At 40.8% G+C, this 26,629-nt stretch overlaps 1 protein-coding gene across 5 annotated transcripts in view; it reads right to left on the bottom strand.

The window, feature by feature from the left end:
• Positions 1 to 8,432: 8,432 nt before the first annotated feature.
• Positions 8,433 to 26,629, bottom strand: part of Hao1 (hydroxyacid oxidase 1) — a 73,650-nt gene continuing 55,453 nt past the window's right edge. For all 5 annotated transcript variants that reach the window (XM_057781850.1, XM_057781851.1, XM_057781849.1 and 2 more), the window contains 4 exons: positions 19,924 to 20,015; positions 15,272 to 15,430; positions 15,103 to 15,172; positions 8,433 to 13,938 (listed from right to left, as the gene is read on the bottom strand). In XM_057781850.1, the coding sequence (XP_057637833.1) occupies positions 13,868 to 13,938; positions 15,103 to 15,172; positions 15,272 to 15,430; positions 19,924 to 20,015 (392 nt within the window). In that variant the 3' untranslated portion in view covers positions 8,433 to 13,867. The remainder of the gene's footprint in view (positions 13,939 to 15,102; positions 15,173 to 15,271; positions 15,431 to 19,923; positions 20,016 to 26,629) is intronic.

The raw sequence follows: 26,629 nt of genomic DNA, 5'->3' as shown, positions 1-26,629 counted from the left end.
GGAAGACCGAGGACCCTCCTAGAAGAGCAGGTCTCCGAGGAGGAAAGGATGTAATATATGCATGATGGTCCTGTGGGCCAGTTTGTTCCAGAATCCTGTCTCTGCTTCCCAAGGCTGGAGTTTCCGGTTGATCGCCATGCCCAGGCAGCATGTGTAAGGATTCTGGGGATCTGAGCTACCTCCTCCTGCTGATGATATAAGCACTTTAGCCACGGAGCCAGCTCCCTAGGCCTGGCACAGGAAGCTTCAGTACCTTAATATGTGAAACCAAAAGCTCTCCAGCTTCATAGGACAAGGTTCTAGCTTTACTACTTAATGCTTACAAAATATCAAAACTCTGCTAAGATGTTTTTAGAGTTCCAGTCTTGATTGGTCTTTGAATATTCCACAATATTAACCCAGATAGTCGTAAGCACAAACAGCAAAGAAAGCCTTGAGACTTCCATCCTTAAATGACATGGCTAGTGTGTTCCTAGTTACAGCATCAGACTGGCCAACAACTAAATTCTGCTGGAATGTTCTAAAATGCACCAAAAGCCAAGTATGTAAGTCCGCATCATCATCTCCAGCTCTGAAGTTCAATGCACTTTGAGATGAGATCAGACTATTCTGACTTCAGATAGATGTCATTTTAGATGCGATAGTCAGTGTGTCCTTCCTTGGAATGTCCTCAATGAAGTACTTGAAGCTTCTACCTTGTGATTTCTTCCCATGAATCTTTACTACTCACAAAATGCATTGATCACTATGACTCAGGGTCATTATCTGTATTATGCGCCTTAGCAATTGCTCTCAGCAGTCACAGGAGCCTGAAGATGCACGTATAACTACACGGCCACTAAATTAAATGCTTAGGTAAGTAAATGCTTCTTCGGTCCTTGAACCTATAATAAAATGAGGGCTAAAGTTTGTCACAAACCAAGCTATAGTTTTAATCTGTTACATTTTTAACACAGAGTTTCTGCAAATAATTATTTTTTAGATGATCAGGCACGGTGCTGGAGCAGTAGATTAGAGCTTCCATCCTAATTTGCAATTTGGAGGCAGAAAGAAAGAGTCTGAACCAGGTGTGGAGGTGGTAATGGTGGTGGTTGTGGTGGTGGTAATGGTGGTGGTGGCGGTGGTGGTGGTGGTGTGTGTATTTAAAAGACAACTTGTGGGAGCTGGTTTTCTCCTGCTATCATTTGGCTTCCAGGAATGGGACTCCAGTCACCAGACTTGGTGGCACACTCCTGTACCCACTGAGCCACCTGTTGGCACCCAGAACAGAAACTCTTGTTGCTGTGTGCTCATTCCTCTTACTTTCCTTCCTTCATGCCTGGGTTCTTCTTTCTTCTTCTCCATACTCTCTGCACCAGAAGACCTTTGCTCCAATACTGCACATCCTACAGCTCCTTTACTCCCCAAACTATCCATCTTCCATCTTTTCTTGCCCTGCTTGCTCTTTTTCACTTGTAGATGTTCCTAAGACTGCTTGCTAATAACCACGTGGCACAGTTAATACTAGGCTGTCTTGAAATGTCCTTTGCCAATGATATTATTTCAAAGTTCTCCAAGTAAGCCTCAAGTAGATTCTCAGGACAAAGGCGGCAAGCAGCCATGCTCCGCCAAAATATTACAAGAATGGTCTTTAGTTCACCTGGTAGTAATATTCCCCTCAGAAGCCTATTAAGATGGGCCTCCACAGTCTGTATTGTTCTCAGCATGGCTGTCTTCCAAGATCTGAATAGGATGACCGCTTAAACCCCATTTACAAAATTCAACCAATCTCACCCAAAGTCTCAAATAGCATCATGGGCAGGGACTCCTGGTATGAACAGTCTGTCTGAGCTACTTTTCTATTGCTTGAAAAGACACCGTGACTAAGGCAACTTATCAAAGAAAGATTTTAGTTTGGGACTTGGGTACAGTTTTTGAGGGTTGGTCCGCGACAATCATGCAGGGAGCGCTGCTCTGGAGTAGTAGCTAAGAGCTTACGTCCTCACCTGCAAGCTGGAGGCAGAAAGAAAGGGTCTAGGCCTGATGTGCACTTTTTAACATCTCAGATCCCACTTTCACCACTTGGTGCTTCCCAGAGTTGTCCTACCCACCAGGAACCAAGGAACAAAACTGAAATTTATGAATCTATTGGGGACCAGTTTGATTCAAACCACTACCCCCCCCCACACACACACACAAATGTAAGCAATACCTTTGCTCACTTACCTCAAATAGAGACAAACTCCCAGGTAGAACTCTAGCCCAGGGTTGCTTTGCAGTATCCTACTTAGATTCGATTCGTTCCTCACTATTACCTCACTGTCTGATGTCTCTTGGAAGTGGTTCCTTGGTAGATGAGATGGGCTCTATCCTCATCTGAATGAAGTGTTTCCCTGGACCCCACTTCGTGTGTGTTAGACAGCAGCACTGAAAAGAAAATGTTCAAACCAAAAAAGGACGGGAACCCACATGGCTGTCACAATGTCACTGTGGCTGAACCAAAACAGTAACAGAAATATAAGCTATCTGAACGTGTTTTCCCTTCTTAGTGAGTTTACTTTTCTTGTTTCTACAGCCTCAGGTTCACCTGGAGGTGACAGTTATGACGGGGACACAAGAGGGCCAGGGAAATCAAGTGTGATTAGTTCTTCAGCAGTGGCATCAGGGGCAATTCTCCTGAAATAAAAACTCTAGAACAGTTTCAGAAAATAATTTGCTTAACTATGATAATTACTAGAGCTATTTAATTGCTTGCACACACGTTAAAATACTTTTTCTGAAACTGTCACTCGGTCAAATATTAATCTAGACTAGAATTGCTCTTTTAAAAGATATTTTAAAGAATCTCCTTCTGTCACTCTTTCTTTGAACCATTACAGTTATTATACAGCAAGGAGCAATTTTCAATAATTTACCCCCAAATAATAATAATAATACTAAGGTCGCTGTGTACCCCATGTGTTTGATTTAAAGGAAAGGCTTTCCTTTCTAGGACCTCACGATGTACAAAGTTCAATCACAGCAGAGCGCTAATGAACAAGCTCTCCCAGGCTGGGCCCCTGCACAGAATGACTTCATTCAGGGCTACTGCTCACGCATGGAAAGCATTGGTTAAAAAATCCCACAGAGTTCAGCCAACCTTTTCCTCACCCCCCCCCCCCTTATTTGTCTTTCTGGTCTAAGCAGGGAGTAGCAGAAATATTCGTCAGCTGATATTAGCAACTGTGAAGTTATGAATGAAACCATGCGGCTTCATTCCGACCCCGTCCACAATACGGCACCTTCTCCGTGCAGCTCCCGGCCAAAGGTCACTTTCCAAACTCCCCCGACCATATATGAAGGTTTTTCAGTTTCAGCCCCTTTCATTTTAATGCTCTAAGCAGAAGCACTGTCTGCTTAACATTTACTCTGGGGTTAGAGGAAGAGAAGAAAAACATTGCTTTGCTAAGCTTTAAACTTTCAGATGCCTTGACATAACAGGTGAATATGTTCATAACTCAGCATCAGCAGGTCTATGGACAGATGCCATTGTGGCAGCTTTTTTTTTTTTCATGCCACTGTGGCAGGGTCTTTTTTTATATCAAATTCCAGACAGATACCTGGGGCACTTATTGTTCAAAGAGCAGAGAAAATAGCCCGAGCTTTGATCTCTGTCTCCTGCTTGGCTAATTACCCAGACAGGTGTTTAGAAAGGATGTTGTAAGTTCTTGAATAACAGCACTTCAAACAGGTCCTCCGTGTGGAGACAAAACAGGGGGAGAGGGAAAGGGACTGCCTGACTGAGGCTTGCGATGTAATTAGTCTTTCTTTAAGGAATATCTCCCACAAATTACTGCTTTTTAATATGGCCTCTCGATTTTCTAGTTTCTAGCTCAAAGAAATTATAGCGGGAAGTTGGGTATGAATTTTGAAGCCAGGAGGCTGTGTCGATGTTAGGAACCCACCATCCAGGATCTTGTGTAAATGAGACTCAAGCATGCTTCCATAGAGATGGTTAAGTTTATCAACATACAACATTCTGCTCTCAACTTTGTTTGTTACGGTGGTTTACTACAACTCAACATCTGGTCTTTCCTTGTCTCTGGAGAGATGATGCCTATGTTACACACTCACTGGATAGATCTAGAACGTGAGGGGCATTAAGAGGAAGTATCACTGTAAGTACCCTACAAGAAAAGGCTTCCTGGAACCATTCTGTGCTTTGTGTTATGATATTTGAACCGTGTGTGCTGGGTAGTGTCTCTCACTGTCGAGGCCTGTGTTTTTTCTACGTTTCACCATTCTCCATATCTTACAGTGGAAATAATTGTCTAAGCCACAGAACCATAGAGATGGAGCATGAGGTCTCAGGTGTTCAAATCAGGACCAGATCTTAAGCTGGCAAGGAACCTAACTGGAACACACACTCATAGCCAGATTCCTGTCTCTGTCTCCATCCTGGTGTCTGGCCTTGCCAAGACCAGAATGGGAGCCAGAGGCAAGTATTCAACTGTATTCTTCATGGCTCCAGTCCTTACCAGAACAAGGCTGATGAAGAGACCTTGGAGGGAGTCACAGGCAATGACCTGTAAGAAAACTACCCAGGAGACAGCAATGATGGATTGTCATGCATACCCAGAGACAGCTGAAAAGCCAGATGAGTTAGTAAAGGCAGAAAAAAAAATACATTTCCTCTCCCTCTAGCCTGATACTGAGCATTCTGACCTAGAGTAGCAGACAACAAAGTTAGTTGTTGATCTTCTTATGAAACTTTTCTCATGTCACATAAGATCCCAATGTCAAAATATTTCATTTAAATACTCGTTACTTTCACGGTGTCAAGGAAGAAAGTAACCTTTTAGATTGACCTACAAAATCTTTTTATAAAGGATTCCATTTCTCTGCCTTATGCCTTATTATCAAACTCAACAGAGTAAGAGGGTTTCAGATCAGAAGAGGCTGTTTCCAACCGCTGTTCACCATATCAGGGTGCCTTTCGAAACTGAGGGCTCCATAGTGCCAGCTATTCCCAGGTCTTGTGTGAGTGAACTCCTTTTACTTGATCTTGAGAGCCACTGTACCCTCCTTGCTTTGCATGGTGCCTTCCGTATTGTAAAATAGAAAACACAACTATTTCATCTTAAAATTGGTAATTTTTAAAGTCCTACTTACCTGAAATGTAGGCTTTTACTTGGGCCGATTAGGAGAGTTATACCAGAGATTTGCATAAATAAATTTTGTGTTTCTTTACACTTAATCTTGTTTTTAACATAGTAAAGTTTATCAGTTAGTACTAGTTCTGCTATAGTTAGTTGTGTAGTTCTGCTATAGTTAGTTGTCTGACCTTGGGTAAGTCATACACTTTCTGACTCAGTTTTTTTTTTTTTAATTTCAGATGAAGGAGCAAGAGTTTAGAGTTCTCTCACCATGTCCCCAGAACTCCAGTCCTTCCCTATATTGTATCTGTATCCAAAGCTTTCATAATAAATACCTGAGCTAGGGAAAGTAATGAACTTCTTAAAACATTAGCAGTAGGTGGGTCTCATCAAAGCCCAGGGCTCCATTTTAAGTGTATGGGAATAATTTAGTCACGCCAAGAAGAAAGCAAACAAGAAGGTAAAGTTGAAAGAATGAACAAATTCACTTTGTTAACTTCCCATCATCTCATGATCTTCCTCACTCTGGGTCAATGTGGGGGAGGTGGAGTAAACAACGAGAACCACTACTTAGATTCAGACTAACTCCTACATGCCATCATCTCACAGTTGTCTCGGGATGCTGCCTTCACAAGGCACTGCAAGGATTAAAACCAAAGAAGAAATATGTCCACCTTTGGTATCAATGGGGAATTCATTCTAGAACCTTCACAGAAACTATGTTGCACAGGTGGGGTCAAGTCCCTTTTTATAAAAAGGCATAAGATTCGCCTATAAACTATATTACGCTCCAGTATATTTAAAAACATCTCTAGATTACTAAATACATGATTAAATACAAATGCTTTACAGTCTTTAGATGCAGCGCTGTGCATGAAGGCAAGAAAAGCACATCTGCACACACTCAACGCAGGCAGAAGTTTGTTTGCCTATAGTTGGTTGAAGCCATGGCTATGGAACCCACAGATACAGATGGCTGATTGTATGTTTCCAAAACTTCTCTTTTTAAAATGAAAATATAGTCAGAAAACAAGAGTTGGTTTGCAAAATGGTACAAAGATAGGGTTGCCAGGTTTCCCACACACATATACCAGTGCAGAGTGCCAAGTTAAACTTGAATTTCACATAACAAGTGATATTTTGAAGTCATGTCCAAAACATTGCATGGGATATATTTTTACTGCAAATTTCATTGTTTCTATAGAGTATCTACTGTTTTGTTGCCAGTAAAGTTGGGAGCAGCATCCACTCTTCTCTTCCGCCTTCACAATACTGAGGACCTAAAGTGTCCCATATTCATTTAACAGCTTCTCTTCCTGACCACATATGACAGGTCAAGAAATGAAAAGGTGACCAGTGTGAGTTCAGTTTCCTCATTATCTTGAGCAGGATATGGGGAAAAAAAAAAAAAAACAAGCCAAGCTTTCTTGGTAACAAATGCAGGAGACATGAACCCAGGGAACTACAGGCAGCTAACTGTCCCAGTAAGAGGAGGCTACTGGCCTGGGACACAAAAGTACATTTGGATATAAAGATTGTATGTCAGAGTTGCTTCTAAACAAAAAAGTTCCTTTATTACCAAGACAATATAGCAATCCATTTAACAAACATTTACTAAGCAACAAATAACTTTTTATGCTAGGGGCTGGTGGGAAATGCTTCAAAAATAAAATGGCACATTCTCTGTGTACATGGCAATCTGTCTCCAAACACTGCTTCTCAGTATTCTTCTCACTTCTATTTAGAACATCAAGTAAGTATACTCATAAGTCTACTTAAAAACAGGTAAGAAAGGAAATACCATCATATGTCAACCCCAAGATTAACTAAGAAGCATTGTAGAAACAAGACTTGATTTCCAGGCCCTTTCACATGGGGTTTCCTACAGAAGATGCATTTTATGTGGTGTGAGCTTGAAGCGATGGTGGATGAGTGAACAGAACATAGTATCTACCTGTGTACTCTATTTGTGATAATGTTCTAAACTTAGTAAGTTAATGAGACTATAAACTTCCATTCCTAAGTTAAATGGTAGAACAACAAAGAGCAGTGCAAAGAACAGTTCATCCTAACAGGGCACTAGCAAGGGCTCCAAAGCCCAGGTGACTCCTCCTACTCCCCTATTCACCAAGGCCTGACCCTGATGCTCAGAGACAGAGATCTAAGAGCATCAAAGCAACCTTTAGAAAATCAAAGATCATTCCATTCATGCAACTCCCTTCCAAGTGCCCCTCCAAGGCTTCCTGGCATTCTCCATGTGAAACTGCTAAAATGCCCTTATTAATTGGATATTGTTTTAGTAACTGCCATTGTGAGATTTCTAATGACCAACATAATTATTTATTTCACTGAACTGCTTCAGTGGTGCAACCTGGGTCTGAATATAAACATTTCTCAGGTTCTAATGTCTGTAACTTTGTTTCCAAATGATAGACTGAAGAAAACAGAACTGTAATGAATGTAGAGTAGGAAACCATACTGACTTTTACATTGGGGAAGGAAGACTACAAGGGACCCTCAGTTTATGTTTGATTTCTGACCAACAGTCAAAACCTTCAAGGGTCACAAGAACATAAGATGTGTTGAAAACAATAAGAGGCTAAATTCTTAAATGAGGTGAGTCTTGTTCATGTCTCATTGTAGCTGGTACTCCCTTCCTTTTCCTTTTATTGGACAAGATGAAAATCACAGGAAGCTTATGAACCTCAAGCATCAAGAAGGTGTATGTTTGGGTAAATTATTAGGGAATAAGTAATTGAGATTAATTCATCATATACCACCTTTAGTCAAATGTTTTCAAATGTGTGTTGTTTCCTTCATTTACCCATAACAGAGAAGAGCTTTAGGTGTAAATGTGCTAAAAGAATATTTAGTAGAGGGACAATATTCTCCTTCCAGAGTTCCTGGAGAGGCCATTTCAAAGCAGAGGCAATTGAGGCATGTAAGCCCTATGCCCTCTGACTGTTGCCTTCCTAAGAAGAGCCAGACAACCCTGGGCAGATTCTGGCTTTCCCAGAGGTCTTTCTTTCCTTGTTTTTATGTTTACACATGCATCATTTTCTCCATCTTTTGCCTGTCTGATGCAAGATGGACAGGGGATGGCAAAAAAGTTGAAACCCAATCGAATAATCCTGAAGAAATTGTTAACAGACCTAGACAAAGATCAGCCAAGAAATATTTATCTTAAATGAGGTTTGGGGAAAATCTGGAGATTTCGTTTAAAGTATGTTTACTTGACAACAAGCATGTGGTATATTTACTGGAGAGCAGGCAGTTGTTTTTGCAGGTCTGTGGACAAATCCACCTTTCAAATGTATTCATTCTGGCTTTTGTATACACTGTCCTGGCTTAATCATGACTATTTAAGAGTTGCATGAAATAAATCATTTTATCCCCTTTTCTTTGATAGATTGAGGTTTTACTTATGCCTGAGTCTTGCGTATTACTGGACCATAGTCATCGCTGTTGTTGCGAGTATGTATTTGGGAATGTTGAAAATAGTGAATTTTAACAATGTTCAGTCAAATGAATAAGGAATTTTTCAAAAGCTTTCTTCTTCCTTACTGTTTTAAAAAATACTACTTAAAACAGGAGTATTCACACCATGACACAGATCATATTTAAACACACATTTTGAAATTTCAAAAGACTGTCACGCATTACTCTTTAACGTTTAAACTTCATTGCATATGTTAAGCCTTGGATCTAGATGTTCCATGAAGTCACATATGGTAAAAGGCTCCATTGTTATTTGGTGGCACCATCAGGAAATGCAGCATTTAAGAGATGAATCTACTTAAGGTTGTGACTTCTTAGAAGGGGCTGTTGGGATTCGAGCTTTTTCATTGTGTTTCTCCTGGAACATGCTGCCTCACCAAGACACAAAACAAAGGAATAGATGTCTATGGGCTGCAATCTCTGAAGCCAGGAGCCACCCCCTTTTCCCTTCCTCTAAATTTATTATTTCGGGTATTTTTGTAGAGTAATAAGTAACTAATTCCATGGTGTAGTTAGGATATAAAACTACTATTGGAGTAGAAATGTCAAAGGAAAACTAAGAACTGCCTTCTTGACTTGGGGAGACCTATGGTCTGTTACTAGGGTTTAATTCTTAATTGAGATGCCTGCTTGTTCATACTAAGACTGCTGACATAGTATTCACAAATAAGTGAATGTTGGGACTAAAACAATGTCCTTAACTTGGGTAATGCTACTTGTCCAAATGATAAAGCAATCTATAGATGCCACGTAGGCGCCAGAATTCCTGAGAGAGTGATTTCATGCTAGATCCTACTTTGCTGTTTGGCTCACAGGGCTTTGTTCTCTTTGCTAACCGTTCTTTACTCAGTGTCACATACGTTCTCACTACTTCTTGGCCTCCCAAAGCTGTTATCACACCACATGTCACATATTCTCCTTACTCCTGCTTTGGTAACAACTCACACATACATCAGGCCTTACAGTCTGTCCTCACATCCTGCTGGTCAGTGATATCGCCAGACACATAGACAAACAAATCTATGGCTCTAGATTTTTAAACATACAGAAGCACATTGGATGTTGTCATTCTTCCAGTTAACAGTTAGTCAGTGAATTCTAAAACCACGTGTATCAGAGAAGGACCAGAGCCTAGGGAAGATGGGAAAGAGATGCTGTGGGAGGCTGGCCTTACTGATACAAAGCCATGTGTTTGGTAGTATATGACAGTGTAAAAACTTGCTCACAAGATTGGAAGAAAACAGGGGAACAGGTGTGAGAGTCTCATTACCTATTTACTGCCATAGGTCAACAAATACTGTCTGAAATTGAAATGTGTGTGCCGTAAGCCAAAAATTACCCCAGACTCTTAAGTTTTTATAATTTTAAAATATACAGGGAGTGAATTGAAAGCTATAGCATCTCCTTTTAAAACAGAAGCAGTTTAATTTTAAGAATCTCCTCTTACATTTCATGTTTTCTTCTACTAAATTCACGCTAAAATTAAATGAACATTTTATTTAAATATAACACAACATAAAGCCCTGTTTTACGAAAGACATCCCTGTCTATTATCTACCCATACCACTGTTATTTCTTAAATATGAACAGCAGTTTCTGAGACGGTAGGCCTACCATAAATAGGTTATTTTCCTGCGATAAAATATTTGATAATTTTTATTCTTTTCTGTTGATTTGTTTAAATGTTTAAATAATTATTCATACAGCAAAGTCAATTCTTAATAAACATAAAATGCACATTGGTATTTGTTAAACCACCTCCCATATTACTAGTGATTGTTAATAAGATTTCCCTTTTAAGATGGTTTTACAATCCGCATTTTCTTCTATTTCTTCCTGTTACATTCATAATAACCTGATGTGCTGTGCAGACACTGGTTCTCATTTCACAGCTGAGATTAGAGGGGGTCTCAGGCTGAATTATGGTTGACGGGCCAGGCACTTAGGTCCTCACTATCCTAATCCAGGGCTTCCTGACAAGCTAACCTTGGCTTTCATGTCATGACTGTGTTAAGGAAACTGTAGCATATGATGCAAAAGCTCTTCCTGCCCGTTACTCCATCAATACCACTGTTGGGGACAAACACAAGCTTAACTGCAAAGGAAAACAAATTAGCCAAAGATAAATGATTCTACTAGGGAAAACAGGTAGGACTCTGGGCTAAAGACTTTTCCTCAGCCACACTGCATCAAAGGAGAAAGGGAAATCAGGCAATGTTGCCTTCAGAAACCCCAGCCCTCATTTCTGCATCTAGGGTTCCCCAATTCCTGACTTTTCGAAGAATCTGGGAACTTTTCAGTGGAACCTGGTCATTATCTAGTTTGGGACAATTATCCTTCATGAAGCAAACAGGAAATGACTTGTCCGTAGAAGCATCTTTTTCTTTTCCCTCAGCTGTCTATGGACAATCCAATTAAAGAGAAGAGCCCTATTACACAAGCTAGATTTGGATAAGGCCAGGAAATTGTATTCTTTAGAATGGATGAAAGTTTCCCATCATATAAACATATAACAATGTCCTTGTATCACTTGGGTTAACATAATACCTAAAATAAATTGCCACCCTGCAGTCTTTCTATAATTGGCAAGTGACGTGGTGCACGCTATAAAAGAATACAAAGTCAGAGTGTGCCCTCCATCTTTATGCAATGTGAAACCCTCAGTCTTCCATACCCAGACTTTATTTTGTTGCTATGCAACTTACATGCAACACAGTGCATGTAAATAAATTATGAATTTTACAGAGAGGGGAAAAACTCTTCCCTTCTTCTTTGAGAACAAGCCACAACTTCCTTTCATGCTATCCTAATGGACCGCAGCCCTTTCAAGCTGTTTCCCAAACATCAAGGTTTGGGCCAGATAAACAATCAAATGAATAACACAGCTAGGATACAGATGTAGCGTGCAAACGGCACGCTAAGGAGCATCAGGCCCACTGGATTCACCCTTACAGGCCTGAGAGCTGGGTGCCCAAACCCGGTAGTCATGAGGAAGTTTATTTCACACCCACAGTCTTCCAGGTAGCAGAATATAAGCAAGCTTAAGCAAAGGAAATTCTGGAGATTTCTGTTGGCAGTCATCCCAAACGAGAGAGGCCCCAGGCAGTCTGTAGCTGGGTGGAAGGACTCTTCCAGCCATGAGGGAAACAAGCAACTGTGAGGACAAGATGTTACAGAGAGTGGAAACTGAGGGCTCTTGAACCAGATGTCGGCCGTGTCTCCATGAAAAATGACTTTCTCCGTGTTCAAACTGGATAGCTTTTTCTGGAGAAGGCATAAAATCATATTGTGTTTGCATTCATGAGAAGGAGATGCTACTTCCAAAACAAAGCACAGCATGGGAACACCTCAGACATGTAGCAATGAGAGAAGAGACCAGTATTCTCTGGCAAGGCTCCACAGTGGATCACAACATGCTGCAGACCAATAAAGAAAACCAACTACTAATAGATCCAACATCAATGCCTTCCACATGTAATGACAGAACACCCCAAACACCCAAGCACATGCCATAAGGTTTGTATCGTATAAAGTTCAGCAGCAGTCAACAGCAATCAGTGGCCCTGGACACCAGGGATTCTTTCTTCAGGAGAGGGTACTGTGAGAAGCGATGGGAATTTTCTACATCATGATCTACAGGGAACCTATAGTTGTGTGAACTAGAAAGGACAACATGGTACGATATGAAGATAATGTTTCCTCCACATCCGGAGGAAAAGGTAAAAGCTAACTCTTCCCATTTTTATCAGAATAAGTGATTGCTTGTTTTAATCAAACATAGACATAATTTCAAAGGGAAAATGCGTGTCCACACTGCTATCATTTAGCAGTGACCTGGTATTCAGAAGCCGAATGGAGAAGATCACAAGACAATAAGCAAAATCCTAAAGTGAAATTACAGTCATCTTTTCAGATGGCAAGTCTCTTTCTCAGTGACTTCATTCAACACTCCATAACGTTTGAACAGAATTACTGCAGAAGCCAAGTGTGCCTCCTGTTGCAGAAATCTCTCTTTGGGACTAAAACTAACAGCCCTGTGTCATTACCTTCACAGTGTCCAGAAGGGTTTCCATGTGCAGGGTTTGATGCTACTTGGTTGTTGTATTTAAAACACTAACAATTTTACCTTCAAAAACTGTGTCTTTTAAGTGACATTCAATGACACAAGCAGAGTGTATACTGAGTCAAGTTGTGCCATTCCTTTGCAAGTCCTGGGGCATGGGTCTAAGAAGGACAAGGTGCAAGTGAGAACCATAGGCATTTCATAGGGTCTTCAGTTGGCATGGTAGAGTATCTCCACTGCCCCATGTCCAAGGAAGAATGACATTAAATAGAAAAAAAAAACAAGAAGGCAACATTGACAATTATGGAAATGATTGTGGTAAAAGGAAATGGCTTTTGGGGGGGGGGCTTCCTTCTGAGCAAAAGTTCCCTATCTTTATTCACCATGAACCCCACAAAATACATTCTTGACCCTGAATGTGGCTATAAGTGAAGAGGATTGGGAAAGATTCAGGGGAAGCTAGGAAATCAATACCTCAAAAACGGGAATGAGCAGACAGAGTTCAAAAATGAAAATCATTTCATGTTGGCCCAAGTGGACAAGACATATCCTTTTCGAATGGGGTGACTGCCACACAGCATTCAGATATATTCAGATACTCAATACATGGCTGGAAATACACCTTCAGAGACCTAGGTGCTAAAAGTCAAAAAGTCTCTAGAAAAATCACAAATTACCACCATCCATTTCAATTCTACCTAGTGCTGTTTTCTCAACACGGCGGATCCAAGCGTCATGTTTCTTTGGGCATTTCCAGCATTTCACAGCCCAGCGCACACTGTAAGAAGAACTGTCTTAAGGAAATCTAAACATAAGACAGGTTAATAAACAGGGAGGTCATTATCTTTCCTTCAGTCCACTACCTCCAATTTTACCAGAGGATATCTTTTGTTTCCTAGCACTTAAGCCTGCCAGGGGATGACGTTGTCTAAACACATTTTCAATGTTTTCTTTTTAACAGTTAATATATTTCCAGGATGCAAGTCCATTTCTTTCTAAAAGGTTCCTAGGACACCCATTGAAAAGTCAAAAGCAATGAACGAAAAGGGATCGCTGTTTTGTTGGAGAAGAACGACACCCTTTGTATTGAAGTGGGGAGTTACAGTCTGTGGTCACCCTCTGCACAGTGTCTCTTTGTCAAGTAATACATGCTGGAAAAAAAATAATACAGATGGGAAAATATTGTGCACTGTCAGATCTTGGAAACGGCCAAAGGATTTTTCCTCACCAATGTCTTGTCGATGACTTTCACATTCTGGCACCCTGAAAAAAATAATGCATACATTTAATATGAAATGAATGCAATAATAATCAGGCAGGTAATCGTTTTTCCCAAGGAATGTAAAACTTGACAAATGTAAGGTTTATGATTCAAGGTAGGCTTGCCAAATCTTATGTGGCATGAGACCATTTTTATTACCTAAACAGTCCTTAATACAAAATGACTGGCACATATTTTTATTAGCACAAAGACTGTATTCTTTCTGCCACATTTAATAGACAGCCAGCGTCTGAAAGCTCTCGTTTAGGATATGTCTGCAGCAAATTAAAATGTGTAGTGAGGATTCACAGAATGACATTCTTCTCCTGAAGGTTCCGGCAACCTCGGGTTGCACGGTAGCAGGGAGACAATCTCGGGAGTTGTAGCTAGCAAGGTTATTTGGACCCTGTGGCTCACAGAAAATGAGTCTCACTTCAGTGTCAAATGGGGAAGCTGGTAACTCACTCGAAGCTTTTCTTCCTCATCAGCTAAAGGTCCATTTTAGTCAAACTCTAAGCAATACACAGTAAACACAGCACTTACTAATTCTTTTCACAAACACTTATTGTTTGTGTGCCAGGCACTACTCTAAACACTGCAAACCCAGCAGAGATGAAAGATGGAAAGACCCCTGGTCACACATTTTGTCTTCTAGAGGGGAAACATAAAATACATAATGTGTGTTGTTTAAAAAATAAGTTGTGTGACAGCTAACTTATGAACAGTGATAGATTCTAAGGAAAAAGAATGCAAGAACAGAAAAGAAAGCTGAAACTTGGAGATAGATAAGCAGTCAAGGTGGTCCCTTTGTGAATGAAAAATGTACATGAAAGATTAAAGGGTAGAGGAACTCTTCATGCACACATCTGGGGAGCATCAAGGGAGAGGGAAGATCCAGCACAGAGTCCACGAGGCTGGAACTTGTCTGATAATCAAGGAACCTTTAAGAGGCAAATGAAGCTTCAGTGCAGTAACAGAGACAGCATGGGTAAAAGCTGGTCCTGGAAGGCTAACAAGGCCCTTGAAAACTATTGTAAGGACTTTGACATCTATACTGAGTTAAGTCCAGAGTCATTGGATGGTTCTGATCCAAGAGGAACATGAGCTAAATTAATGTTTTAAATGACTACCCTGGTTTCTGTGATCAAAGGAGTGATGAGACTTACCACTGAGACCCATGGCCAGCCGGAATTCTTCCTTCAGGATCTCAAGGACATCCTGAACACCTTTTTCTCCCTAAGCAAGTATAAGATGTTAAAGCATTGAGTAAGCTAGTTCAGTTCCATTCACTATTAAAGGATTTTATTGTATTTGCTTATTTCCTCCTCCAATTACCTGGAAAGCCAAGCCCCATATGATGGGTCTCCCCACAAACACAGCCTTGGCTCCCAGGGCCAGAGCTTTGAGAACATCAGTGCCCTTCCTTACACCTCCGTCCAGGAAGACTTCCACCTTCCCTTCCACAGCCTCGACGATTTCTGGCAGGGCATCAATCTAGGGGGAGAAGGAAGACAATGTGATGTTGTTTGTGTAAAAAAAAAAAAAAAAAAAAAAAAAAAAGAATCTGCTCAATTTCACCTCCGTCCAACTCAGGCCCAGAGAGAAAAGAGGTTAAGGTCGATGATAGAATCATTCCTCCAAGAAGAAACATTGCAGTGCTAGGAACCGGGAACTCATGTGAATTCAGAATTGAGCAGCCTCTATGTCTTCAAAGTCTGGCATTCATTTTTCTATTCCTGATATTTATATGCAAATATTATGTCTAAATATAATAAACATAATTCTGAATCACTCAATCTTCTATAGCTCCTTCTTTTATAAGAGTATGTGAAGTATCTTACTGGTATACAGTATTCTTAACATTATTTACGAGAGTTTGATGGTTAAAATGCTTGGTAGGTGTTGTAAGCAGTGGTGTATAAAGTGTGCAAACGTGACTGCTCTCTGAGTTCCTCTTCTAACAAACTTTATATCCAGATAAGCATTAGGCAATGATGAAAGCACTTTACCCACAGTTACAGGAAAACGACCATGTGACCCGGAAGAGCCCTGTCTAAATTGACCATTGTCAATGGGCTAAGATACCATAGAGAACACAGGAACCTCTCAAAGGTGAGGTGATGGCTTACAGTATCGTTCAGGACACCCCATACTTCTCTGAATGCATTTCCTTTCTAAGACGTCTGTATAGCTTCTCCCATTCAAATAGAGCATATTAACATCCTCCTTGATGCTGACTTTAGTTCTCCGACCCCCTTTGGCAGTCACATGTGAGCAGAGGAGGTTGAGGGCCATTGATGGGCACCGGCCTGAATAGCTATGTCAACTATTTCTCCTTAGGTTTGCATTTCTGTCATTTGTCATGAGATAGCGATCCCCAAGTCTTGTTCCCTCAGAGCTTGGACCCCAGGGAGACTATTTAGGAGGCAGAGATGTCTAAACCTCGCCTAGCTGAACCTGAAACTTATAACCCAGCCAGCAAGCTAGTTCCAAGCCCGAATCAGAAGATCCTAGTAGCAGGGTGTTTTAAGGGAACAACTGTCAGTTTAAATAACTGGCTCCCCTCTCCCTGCCACCAGCCCCCAAAGTCATAGTAGTATGCAATACAACTAGCTCATTAGATATAGGTGAAAATATGGAAATATTTCACCTTTGCCCCACAGCATTTCGGTCTGAAAAGAAGTTCTGAGTCCACTCCTGTAGGCTGTGAAAGCCACCATACACTTAAGCTGCTCTTTTTCCAGAAATGATTGTGCTGAAATCACTCAAAGCCTTTCCTACTTCTCTCCTCAAAGTTTAGTGGCTGAACCTAAATAGAGTTTTATGTAAAAGGCTGAAAACCAAACACAGCTACAATTTGGAGGAAGTGGAGGCAATCCTTGGCCAGTGGCCCCTAAATGTTTGGCAGGTAGCGCAATTTTCCCCTTTCCCTTCTGGCTTCCATCCCTTGCCAAACATGCTTCGGATCCACTTACATACGTTCGCTTACCTATACATAGTCCCCTTTTACATTCAGGCGAGTTACATCAACATATAAATGCTACAGTTTCCAAGCCATGATGCAAGCCATAATTAAGCATATTTCCCCATTTGAAACCAGAACCAAAGAAAAATATTAGCTAGCTTGGGTTCAATACACATTTTCAAAGTCACACAAATCAAGTCTGTTTAGGTTATTTCCAGTACCTAACCTGGCCTAAAAGTACACTAATAAGGACACTTAAGATATGAATCCTGGAATATAAAACAGAGGCCGCACTTGTGCCTCGGTGTCAGTGGACAGGTAGGTCCCATCCAACACTGAGCGATTCTAACTTTCCCCTCTTCCCAGAGCTGCATTTTCACTAGGCACACACCACATAAAACAGAGTGATCTGGGAAGCATGGATAAAATAGAGCAGACAAGCCCACTAGGTAAGGCCCTGTTTAGGGTTCCGTTTTTCCTTTCCGACGCATCAGTATTGCATCCATCGTTACTCTCTTAAAGAAGGACACTCAAATGTTCCAACCAAAGAATCTGGACGTTAACGAGGTGTTGCAGTTAAAGCAGAGGTAACTTCCTCAATTTTCAGAATCTCTCCCAGACCACACCTCACACCTCCCTCCAGGGCTGCTACCCAGCGCAATCAGAAAACCATGCTCCAGAGATTCAGCAAGCCCCCAAATGGCTCCAATGATTGCCCCACCCACTCTTCGATTCATAGTGGGACTATGCTCTCTGGAGCATCCTTAGAGAAAGGGGCAATGGGATGAGGATCTGAATGGTGGCTAGCGTTCACCAGTGGAACAGGAAAGATTCTAAGAAGGCATTACTTCTGAGCTTAGATCATAAGACCTGGCATGACCCTTTAAGAAACTTGCCCCTTCATGAAAACAAACCAATCTGACCCACTGGAAGACATGAGACAGTGAGATTATCCTCTACCAGGCTGGTCTACTGCACAAACAGTTGACCCCATACCATCAGGACTGAGCCCAGCCAAGCCCAGACCCCACCACCTCACAGTTCTCAGCCCAAAATGTCAACTAAATAAAACTGGGACATAAATAATGTTTCAGCCAGTAAGTTCAGATTTGTTTGTTATGCCACAAAAGACAGTTCATGTGCCAAGTACCTCTTAAGGATGAGACATGCCTTTACAATTCATTTTGTGTTTCTGTCATACTGGTGTTAGAGTTTGAACTTAGGGTCTCCTCTATGCTAGGTGAGAACATCACTGAGTGCCCCTCTAGCCCCAAGCACTCCCCTTAAAAAAAAGCAACACTTCTTAGATGGTACAGAACATGCCTAAGGACTCAATTTGAGAGTCAGCAACTTAACAGCTCAAATGCTTATTTACTGAAAGCGTTTGGCAGGTGAGAAACTGACTGTGGAAAGAACATTATATTTGTAAGTCGGAAGTTGTTGGGGTTTAGTTGGCATCAAAATGCAATGCAAATTTGAAAAAAATTATAAAAGAGATTTTCAAGGGACTCATGCAGGCCAGAGAACAGTGTGTGAAGATAAACTGAAGTTAAATTCCTGGTCCAGAAATTCAAGGGGCCAATATTTCTCCATACAAGGGAATGCTGGGAAGTAGAAAAATGTAGAACCGTACAGTCCAAATTCTTTAGGGAACCAACATAATACCAGAAGAGGTTTGGGCATAAGAGTTTGAGAGACTGGCCCTTCTGTCTCTCACACATTACCGGACACAAGAAAATAAGAAATAACTCAAACTCAAGCCTTCAGTTTCAAAACTCCTCACATGATGTCACCCTGGGCGCGTCCCCTGCCTTCTGACGTCATGAAGGCCACAGGATGGTAAGATGGTCTATGCGTCTAGTGTAAAGGCTTATGCCATAGCCTTCTTTTAAGTTGTTGACTACTCACCTCAAAACCCATATACCAAGGGAAAGAAAACACCACTTGCCAAATACTGGGTACATTCATACCTTTCTCTCATCATCATGGGCCTTAAATTGGCTCTAAGCGTGAGGCAAAGCTGAAGCAAGCTTATCCTCTCATCCACACAGCAGGCTAAAGGAGGGGGCATTGTTTTTTTTCAAACAGTTTCTGAGACCACAACTCAAAAAGCCCTTTTAGATAAGTTTCCATACGCCCTTGGCCAGAAGGAAAGAAACCACACCATTTAGATATTTTCCCCTTAAAATCTAGTTAGATTTGATTTCAGAAAATCTATATTTTATTTTTTGAAAACAAACTTAATTTGGCCCGCACACTAAGTCTGTGTCTTCGTGCACAAGTGAGGCATAAATCTGGTCGGACGCTCTGAGCTCTGAGTCACTTCTCCCTCCCTTCCACTCCTTTTAACCTGCAGGCCACACTTAATATCACCGAGAATGCTGTGTCTGTGGGACTAGGTCTACGTCAGCAGGGACTTACAACCCCCAGCATTATGATTTCAAATCTTAGGCTGCTAATCCCACTGTGTGCAGACTTGACTGACCACACCCTCCAGTGCTTTGGGTCACACTGTGGGAGAGCCCTGTGCCCACCAGGGCTCCCTGTTGGCTTGTACTTTGTCGTATAATGAACCCACGTTGTCTGCAAACTTCACCAAGTCATCCTGCTGGTTCAAGGAAACAATAATTCACTACTACTAAGTTGAATTTTTCCTCTCCAGAGGCTTCTGTGATCCCTACAAGTGTGTGTGTCTTCATTTCCCTTGGACCGCCACGTATGTATCACCTCTCTTCTTCCCCAGCTCATACATTGCCTATTATAACCACAAGAACAATCCCGCCCTCACTAATTAGAAGGGCCTTTTTTCATGAGTTTATAAATAGACATCTTGGACTAGTTAAAAATAATTATGTCTGCTAATGTAGATAATTCCTGTGCCACTGAAAATCTGAGATCTCACATAACATCTTGCAGTTTACTGTAAGTGATACACACACACACACACACACACACACACACGGTAGGCATATAGAGCCCTGATTTTCCAAAGATATATGGAGAAATCCCAGTGGAAACTCACAGTAGCTGGCACGCCATCCAGTTGTCTCGCCCCGTGATTGGACACCAAGATCCCGTCCACACCATGCTTCACAGCTTCTCTAGCATCGTCGCCTGGAAAGAACAAAGCACCATCCCATGGAAACTGGACCAAAGGCTTGGACTTCCAAACTCCAGCATCCCTGTAGAGGGAGGAGGGCCTCACCCCTTCCCATCTTCCTTAGTACTTTCATTAAAACACACCAGTCATTACATTTAAAATATTAGGGGTAGCATCTCCTTCTAAAATTAACAGGTGGAACAATTAATTTAATATGTGATAAAACTATGAGGACATAGTAAATTGTCATAAAGAGTTTATCTTTGTAAAGATGTGCTAACATTATGTATTCTATAATGTTTTATTAGTCATTTGGGAATTTCATACAATGTATTTGGTTATATTAAGCCCCTTCCACTAACTTCCCTACCTTCCTCACTTCCCTACCTTCTGACCTCTTCATTTCTCTCTCCCTCCTCACCCCCTCTCTAATCCAGTCCAGTCTGTGTTAGCTGACCATTTACTGAGCACGGGTCCTGCCCTGGAGTGTGGTCAATCTATCAGGTAACACATCATTAAAGAAAACTGACTTTCTCTGCTACTTATATTTTTTAAGACTTATTTGTTTGTTTGTTGTTATATGTGTGTGCTTGCATGGGCTTATATGCAGCACATGAATTTGGGTGCCCAGGGAGGTCAAAAGAGAGTGTCGTTTACTCTCCTGGAACTGGAACTGGGGTTACAGGTCTGAACTCAAGTCCTTTGTAATAGCAGTAAGCACTGAGCCGTCTTTCCAGTACATATTAGCTATTTTTAATTAATAAAATCATATCCGTTTTACCACTTAGCAAAAGTATCACCCTACAATATGGAAAATAAAATAGTATGTATGTGAAAAGCATTATCAAGGCAGCCACTAATCAACAAATCTATTCCAAACAGTATTTAATACAATTTAATACACAACTGAAAATTCAGTAACTGTTTTGCTGTTTGTTATATAATTGAATTTTGTGCAAGGGAACGCATTATAAATATGATGTTAAAACTATAACTCACTAATTGTGCTTTAATGATATTGATTTCTGAAAATCCAGTTTTAAAATAGATTAATATTTTTAAGCAGCAAACATAATTGTTAAATTTTGTTTTCTAAACTATTATTTGTAGAATGCTCCCATTTTGTTAGTTCTTAAATGTAATAGTGAGTAAGTAAAACAAATTTGCTTGTGTGTATGCCTTCATACACACAATTGTGTGTCCTGAATACCGCACTTTTGAGAGCTAAACAGGTAAATTCAGAAAATGCACATATGTACCAATTCAGCAATGGGGTGAAAAGGTTGTCTTAATTAAGAAAAATTATAAAAGATGCACAAAAATTTGTAATTTTTATCATTTTAATTTTTGTTTGCTATACAGCTTTCCACTACATGCCATGTAATACCAAAATTCAAATATTTTAATAATGATAATAATGCTATTCTTTTAAAATATGAGTATATATTTATGTTATACCTATGTCTAATGGTCTCAGTATCTCTTTCCTTGCCAAGTTTTTTTGAAACCTTATTACCTGGTGTGATAATATTTGGAGACAGAATCTCTGATAGGTAATTAAGACTGGATACATTCATGAAAGTGAGGCTCAAAAAAGAGATTATTTTCCCTTATAAGAAGAAGTGTCATGAAGCTCTGACTTCTTGTCTGTTTGCAGAAAGAGATGAGGTGAGCTCTGACCAGATACCATCCATGCTGAACCCTGACTCTGTCCTGTGTACCTGTAAGAAAAAATTCTACTGCATATAGTATTTTGTTGAGCGTAACACTATTACCATTGTAACTGTTATTACTACTAGTGGGTATCTGAGACTCCAGCTTAGAAACTGCGATGAGAATCCATCTTTCCCAAGGCTGAAATCAAGGAAAACAAAGTCACGTCCAAATAGCAAATGGTAGCTCTAAAACATATGCAGGTGAGCTAGCTTTGTTTGAAAATAAGAAGCCTCAGCTGAGAAAATAACTCCTCCAGCTAGGGCTGTGGGCAGGCCTGTAGAACATTTTTTTGAATGATGATTGATGTGGGAGTTCCAGTCCTTTTTTGGGTGATGCCACCCGTGGACAGTTGGTCCTGGTGTATATAAGAAAGCAGGATAAGAAAGCCATGGGGAACGAGCCACTAAGAAGCCTTCCTCCATGGCCTTGCTTCAGCTCCTGCCTCCAGGTTCCTGCCTTATCTTCCCTTCATGATGGACTGTGATGTGGAGTTGTAAGCTGAAATGAACCCTTTCCTCCTCACGGTACTTTTAATATTTTACCACAGTGGTAGAAACTCTAACATGCGTGAGCGTGAGCGTGTGTGTGTGTGTGTGTGTGTGTAGACTTATTAATTAAACAAAAAGAGGTCATGAGTTTGAAAGGAACATCACAGGGTGTTTGGAGGGAGGAGAGTAAAGGGAGAAATGACACAAAAACAGTACATACATATGAAGTAAAAATAGAAGAATTACTTTTCTAATCTATATTTTTTAAGCAATAAAACAAAATTGACATGCCTAAGCTTTGATTGACAGCCCCAAATACATTTTAAAAGGAGAAATTGTTTGTTTTCTTTTCAAATGAGTGACTGGTTTAAACTTATTCTTTCAGTCAGTGAATTTAAGAGTTCTGTTTGACATTACCGGATGAGTCATCTCAATATTACTGGAGTATTACTTACTATGACAGATTATTGCCAGCAATGAAAACTGTCAATCTTCTGGAGAGAAAAATGGAAGCACTGCATCTGCTCATAATTTAATTGTTTTTTAAAAGAAATTTGTTGAAATTGTGAAGGGAGAAGGATTTCAAGATGGCTTCCCAACACGTTGGTCATTTCCCATTCCATCACTGCCATTCTTCCTTTGCATTCTGTTGTTGCTTCCTACTTGGACGTCCGTGCTTTGGTACATTATTTGACTTTCCTAGAATTTTAATTGTCTTTATTTGTCCCAGTTACTATGAGACTTTGGTATAGCCTCAAATCTTTCCATTATTCTAGCTAACTCTTTTGAGTCCCCTATCTCCTCCCTTGAGTCTGCTGCCCAGAGACCTCTGTCTTCTTGTTCTGTGGTAGTTACTCTCTGGCCTCAGTGCCTGCCTTCATTGTCTTGTTTTCTATGCTTTGAATTTCTTACAAACAGATGGATGTAAGCTCTCATTTGGTTTATGGTTTTGTTTGTAGTACACTCATGCATAGCTACCCAAAGAGAAATCAGTGAGAAGCAAACTAGCAGCCCTTGACTGATCCCTTTGTTTGCGTAATCACTGGATGAGTTGTAATACACTAAATTGAGCAATTGTTTCCCCCACAGAACCTTACAGACGTTTTTCTAATTTGCTGGAATCCATTGTTGATCTGAAGACAGCTGAGAGTCTGGCCTGGCCTGTAGTCCTTCGTAATGAATTCTTGCCTTGATTTTTCTCTCGTTTTATACATTTTATTTTTCTGACATTTCATCTACAATAAGGTGTGATTTGTTTTCTTAGTCTAGTGATTATGTCACCAAAATTCATAGCTGTTCTAACCCTTTTTTCCTTTCCTTTCTTTGTGTGTTTCAAACTAAAATGTATGTAAGTCAGTTAGATATTTGTCATTTTAAAATCATCCTTATATCACTCATCTACTTGACTATAATCTTCTTTCAGTCCTGTTATTCATTGTTCTTTTATACTTGAGGATGTGTCATTGACTTATATTCAATCACTCAATTATTTCATTTTTACCTATATGTATCACACTTTTAGTATTCCATGCATCTATCTCTTTTATGCACTACTTTTCCTCTTAAGCAACTCAGAAGTGAGGCTGGGCAAATAGCTCAACAGATAAAGCACTTTGTCATGCAAGACTGAGAATCAAAGTTCAAATCCTCAGGACCTGTGTAAATGCCAGCTGGGCATAGTGACCCACCCTGAATTCCAGGAAGGGAGTAGACACAAGACAAGGCCTTCCCAGTAAGTTGCCTGGACTAGGTGGCTCTAAATGTCTATATGTATGATTCAATAGAACTTTCTGTGATGAAGGAAATGCTCACACAGATAAGGCCATTACCTCTACAGGAAGGACAGCCAATCCAGACAAGAGTACTGGTGATACTGGATATTTACCTACAGAAGAATAAAATTAAATCCATATGTCCTGCCCTCACACAGAAAATAATTCAAAGAGAATGAAAGACCTTAATTGAAAACCAGAAACACTAAACTGCTACAAACAAACATAGAAAAACCATTTCAAAATAAAGGCACAGTGGCGCAGGGGACTCTTCCAGGAGTCTATGGGAAGGACCGCAGGTTAGACTCCCAGCAATGGTAGATAAATAGACTGAACTGGCCATCTCCTGCGACCAGATTGGTGGCTAGCCCGATTGTCATCAGAAAAGTGTTACTCAGCAACTGATGGCGGCAGATGCAGAGACCCACAGCCAAGGAGCATAGGAGCCAGAGGATCAAGGACACCATCACCAGAAGGCTCACACAAGCAACTAGCCTGAGCCCGTAGGAGCTCACAGAAACTGAACCAACAACCAGGGAGTCTGCATGGGACTGACCTATGTACTCTGATGTATGTTATAGTTGTGTAGCTTGGTCCTCTTGTGGGACTCCAAAAAGCAGGAGTAGGGGTTGTCTCCAACTCTTTTACTGGCTTTTGGGACCTTACTTCTCATACTGAGTCGCCTTGCCCAACCTTAATAGATGGGGAGGGGGTGCTTAGCCTTACTGCATCTTGATATATGTTTGTTTTTTGTGTTTGTTTTTGGCAAGGTGGAGGGGCAGGCTTCAAGACAGGGTTTCTCTGTAGCTTTGGAGCCTGTCCTGGAACTCTTTCTGTAAACCAGACTGCCCTTGAACTCACAGAGATCCACGTGCCTCTGCCTCCCGAGTTCTGGGATTAAATGCATGCACCACCACTGACCAGTTGATATGCCATATTTTATTGATACTCATGGGAGACCTGCCCTTTCCTGGATGGAGACAGAAGAGAAGATTGGAGTTTAGGAGTGGGGATGGAGGAGGTGGGCTGGGAGGGGAAGATTGGGGGAGGCAGCAGCCAGGATGTAAAATGCCATAATGGAACCCAATATCTTGCATGCTAAAAAATTAGGAAAAAAAGATTGAAATGTCTTCTGACTGAGCAACTGGAATTTTGCATTAATCTTTATTAACTTATATAGTCACCTGTGAATGACAGATGCCACCACACTTCACACTGTAGCAACAGCACTTATATGTTCTTTTCTACCAAATAAGGAGATACGATATATTATTGTGTTATAAATCTAAATGGAGCCAAAAATGTATTTGACATGCTATAGATGCTTCTGGTTATCTAGCTATCAAACCAAAATGTGTTTAAAAAAAAAAACATGTCATATTTTATAAGTCCAGAGCTGAGCATGTGTGCAGACTCCCATTGCCTTCAAGTATCTCACCTGGCATGTTAATAGTCCTTTCCCTTCTGTGTCTCAATGTCCTAAAGCACCCAGTGAAGACAGTGATCCACATGATATAAGCTTGCAGAGGAAATGAATCATTTGAGACTTGTGTTGAACCCTCAGATAAACATGAACTGCAATTTTTTTTCTATACAGTGACAAGGAATAGGTGCTACAGAGGTGAGCAGGGAGTGAAAGTTGGGCAAGAGTCATGTCATTTGTTAAATGCATTGAAACAATAAGATCATGCCCTAGCCATAATAAGATTAGAGAGGGTCTTCCATTTGGAGAAATTTTACTTTAAGAAAGTCTGTCATCCTCAAGGTCCAAATCAGGAGCAGAAGGAGAGAGAGCACGAGCAAGGAACTCAGGACTGAGAGGGGTGCACCCACACACTGAGACAATGGGGATATTCTATCAGGAACTCACCAAGGCCAGCTGGCCTGGGTCTGAAAAAGCATGGGATAAAACCGGACTTGCTGAACATAGCGGACAAGGAGGACTACTGAGAACTCAAGAACAATGGCAATGGGTTTTTGATCCTACTGCACCTACTGGCTTTGTGGGAGCCTAGGCAGTTTGGATGCTCACCTTACTAGACCTGGATGGAGGTGGGTGGTCCTTGGACTTCCCACAGGGCAGGGAACCCTGATTGCTCTTAGGGCTGATGAGGGAGGGGGACTTGATGGGGTAGGGGGAGGGAAATGGGAGGCGGTGGCGGGGAGGAGGCAGAAATCTTTAATAAATAAATAAATAAATAAATAAATAAATAAATAAGAAAGTCTGTCATCTTGATCATTCAGAGTGAGTCTCCACATTCTCTAGGCATTGTGGGGCTATTGGGCAAATGACCAAATAGTTTGCTCTGACTGGATTATGGGTGTGTAAGACAGGAAGAAACATGTTCAGATAAAAGGTTTCCTATTTGTTAATGGCTTGAGAAATCTGCCCATGATTCTGCATTTTACTTTTTAACTTAATTATTTATTTTATGAACCAAGACCAAAAAGCTATTTAAAGGGTCAAAATGTTCCTGTTTGGCAAAACATTTACAAATCTTTGACATTTTCACTAATCCTCAGGGAACACAATGTGTCATTCCATAGTTTTGCTTTTGCTCTTAAGAGTTGAATGTTTAAGACAATGGTGAGCGGGTAATATCACCAAGGGCTGCTGTCATGATCCTATCTTACATTCCTCATTATATTACC

This window comes from Chionomys nivalis, chromosome 9 (genome assembly GCF_950005125.1).
Source record: "Chionomys nivalis chromosome 9, mChiNiv1.1, whole genome shotgun sequence".
NCBI classification, from domain to species: domain Eukaryota; kingdom Metazoa; phylum Chordata; class Mammalia; order Rodentia; family Cricetidae; genus Chionomys; species Chionomys nivalis.
This window is presented reverse-complemented; position numbering and strand designations above follow the sequence as displayed.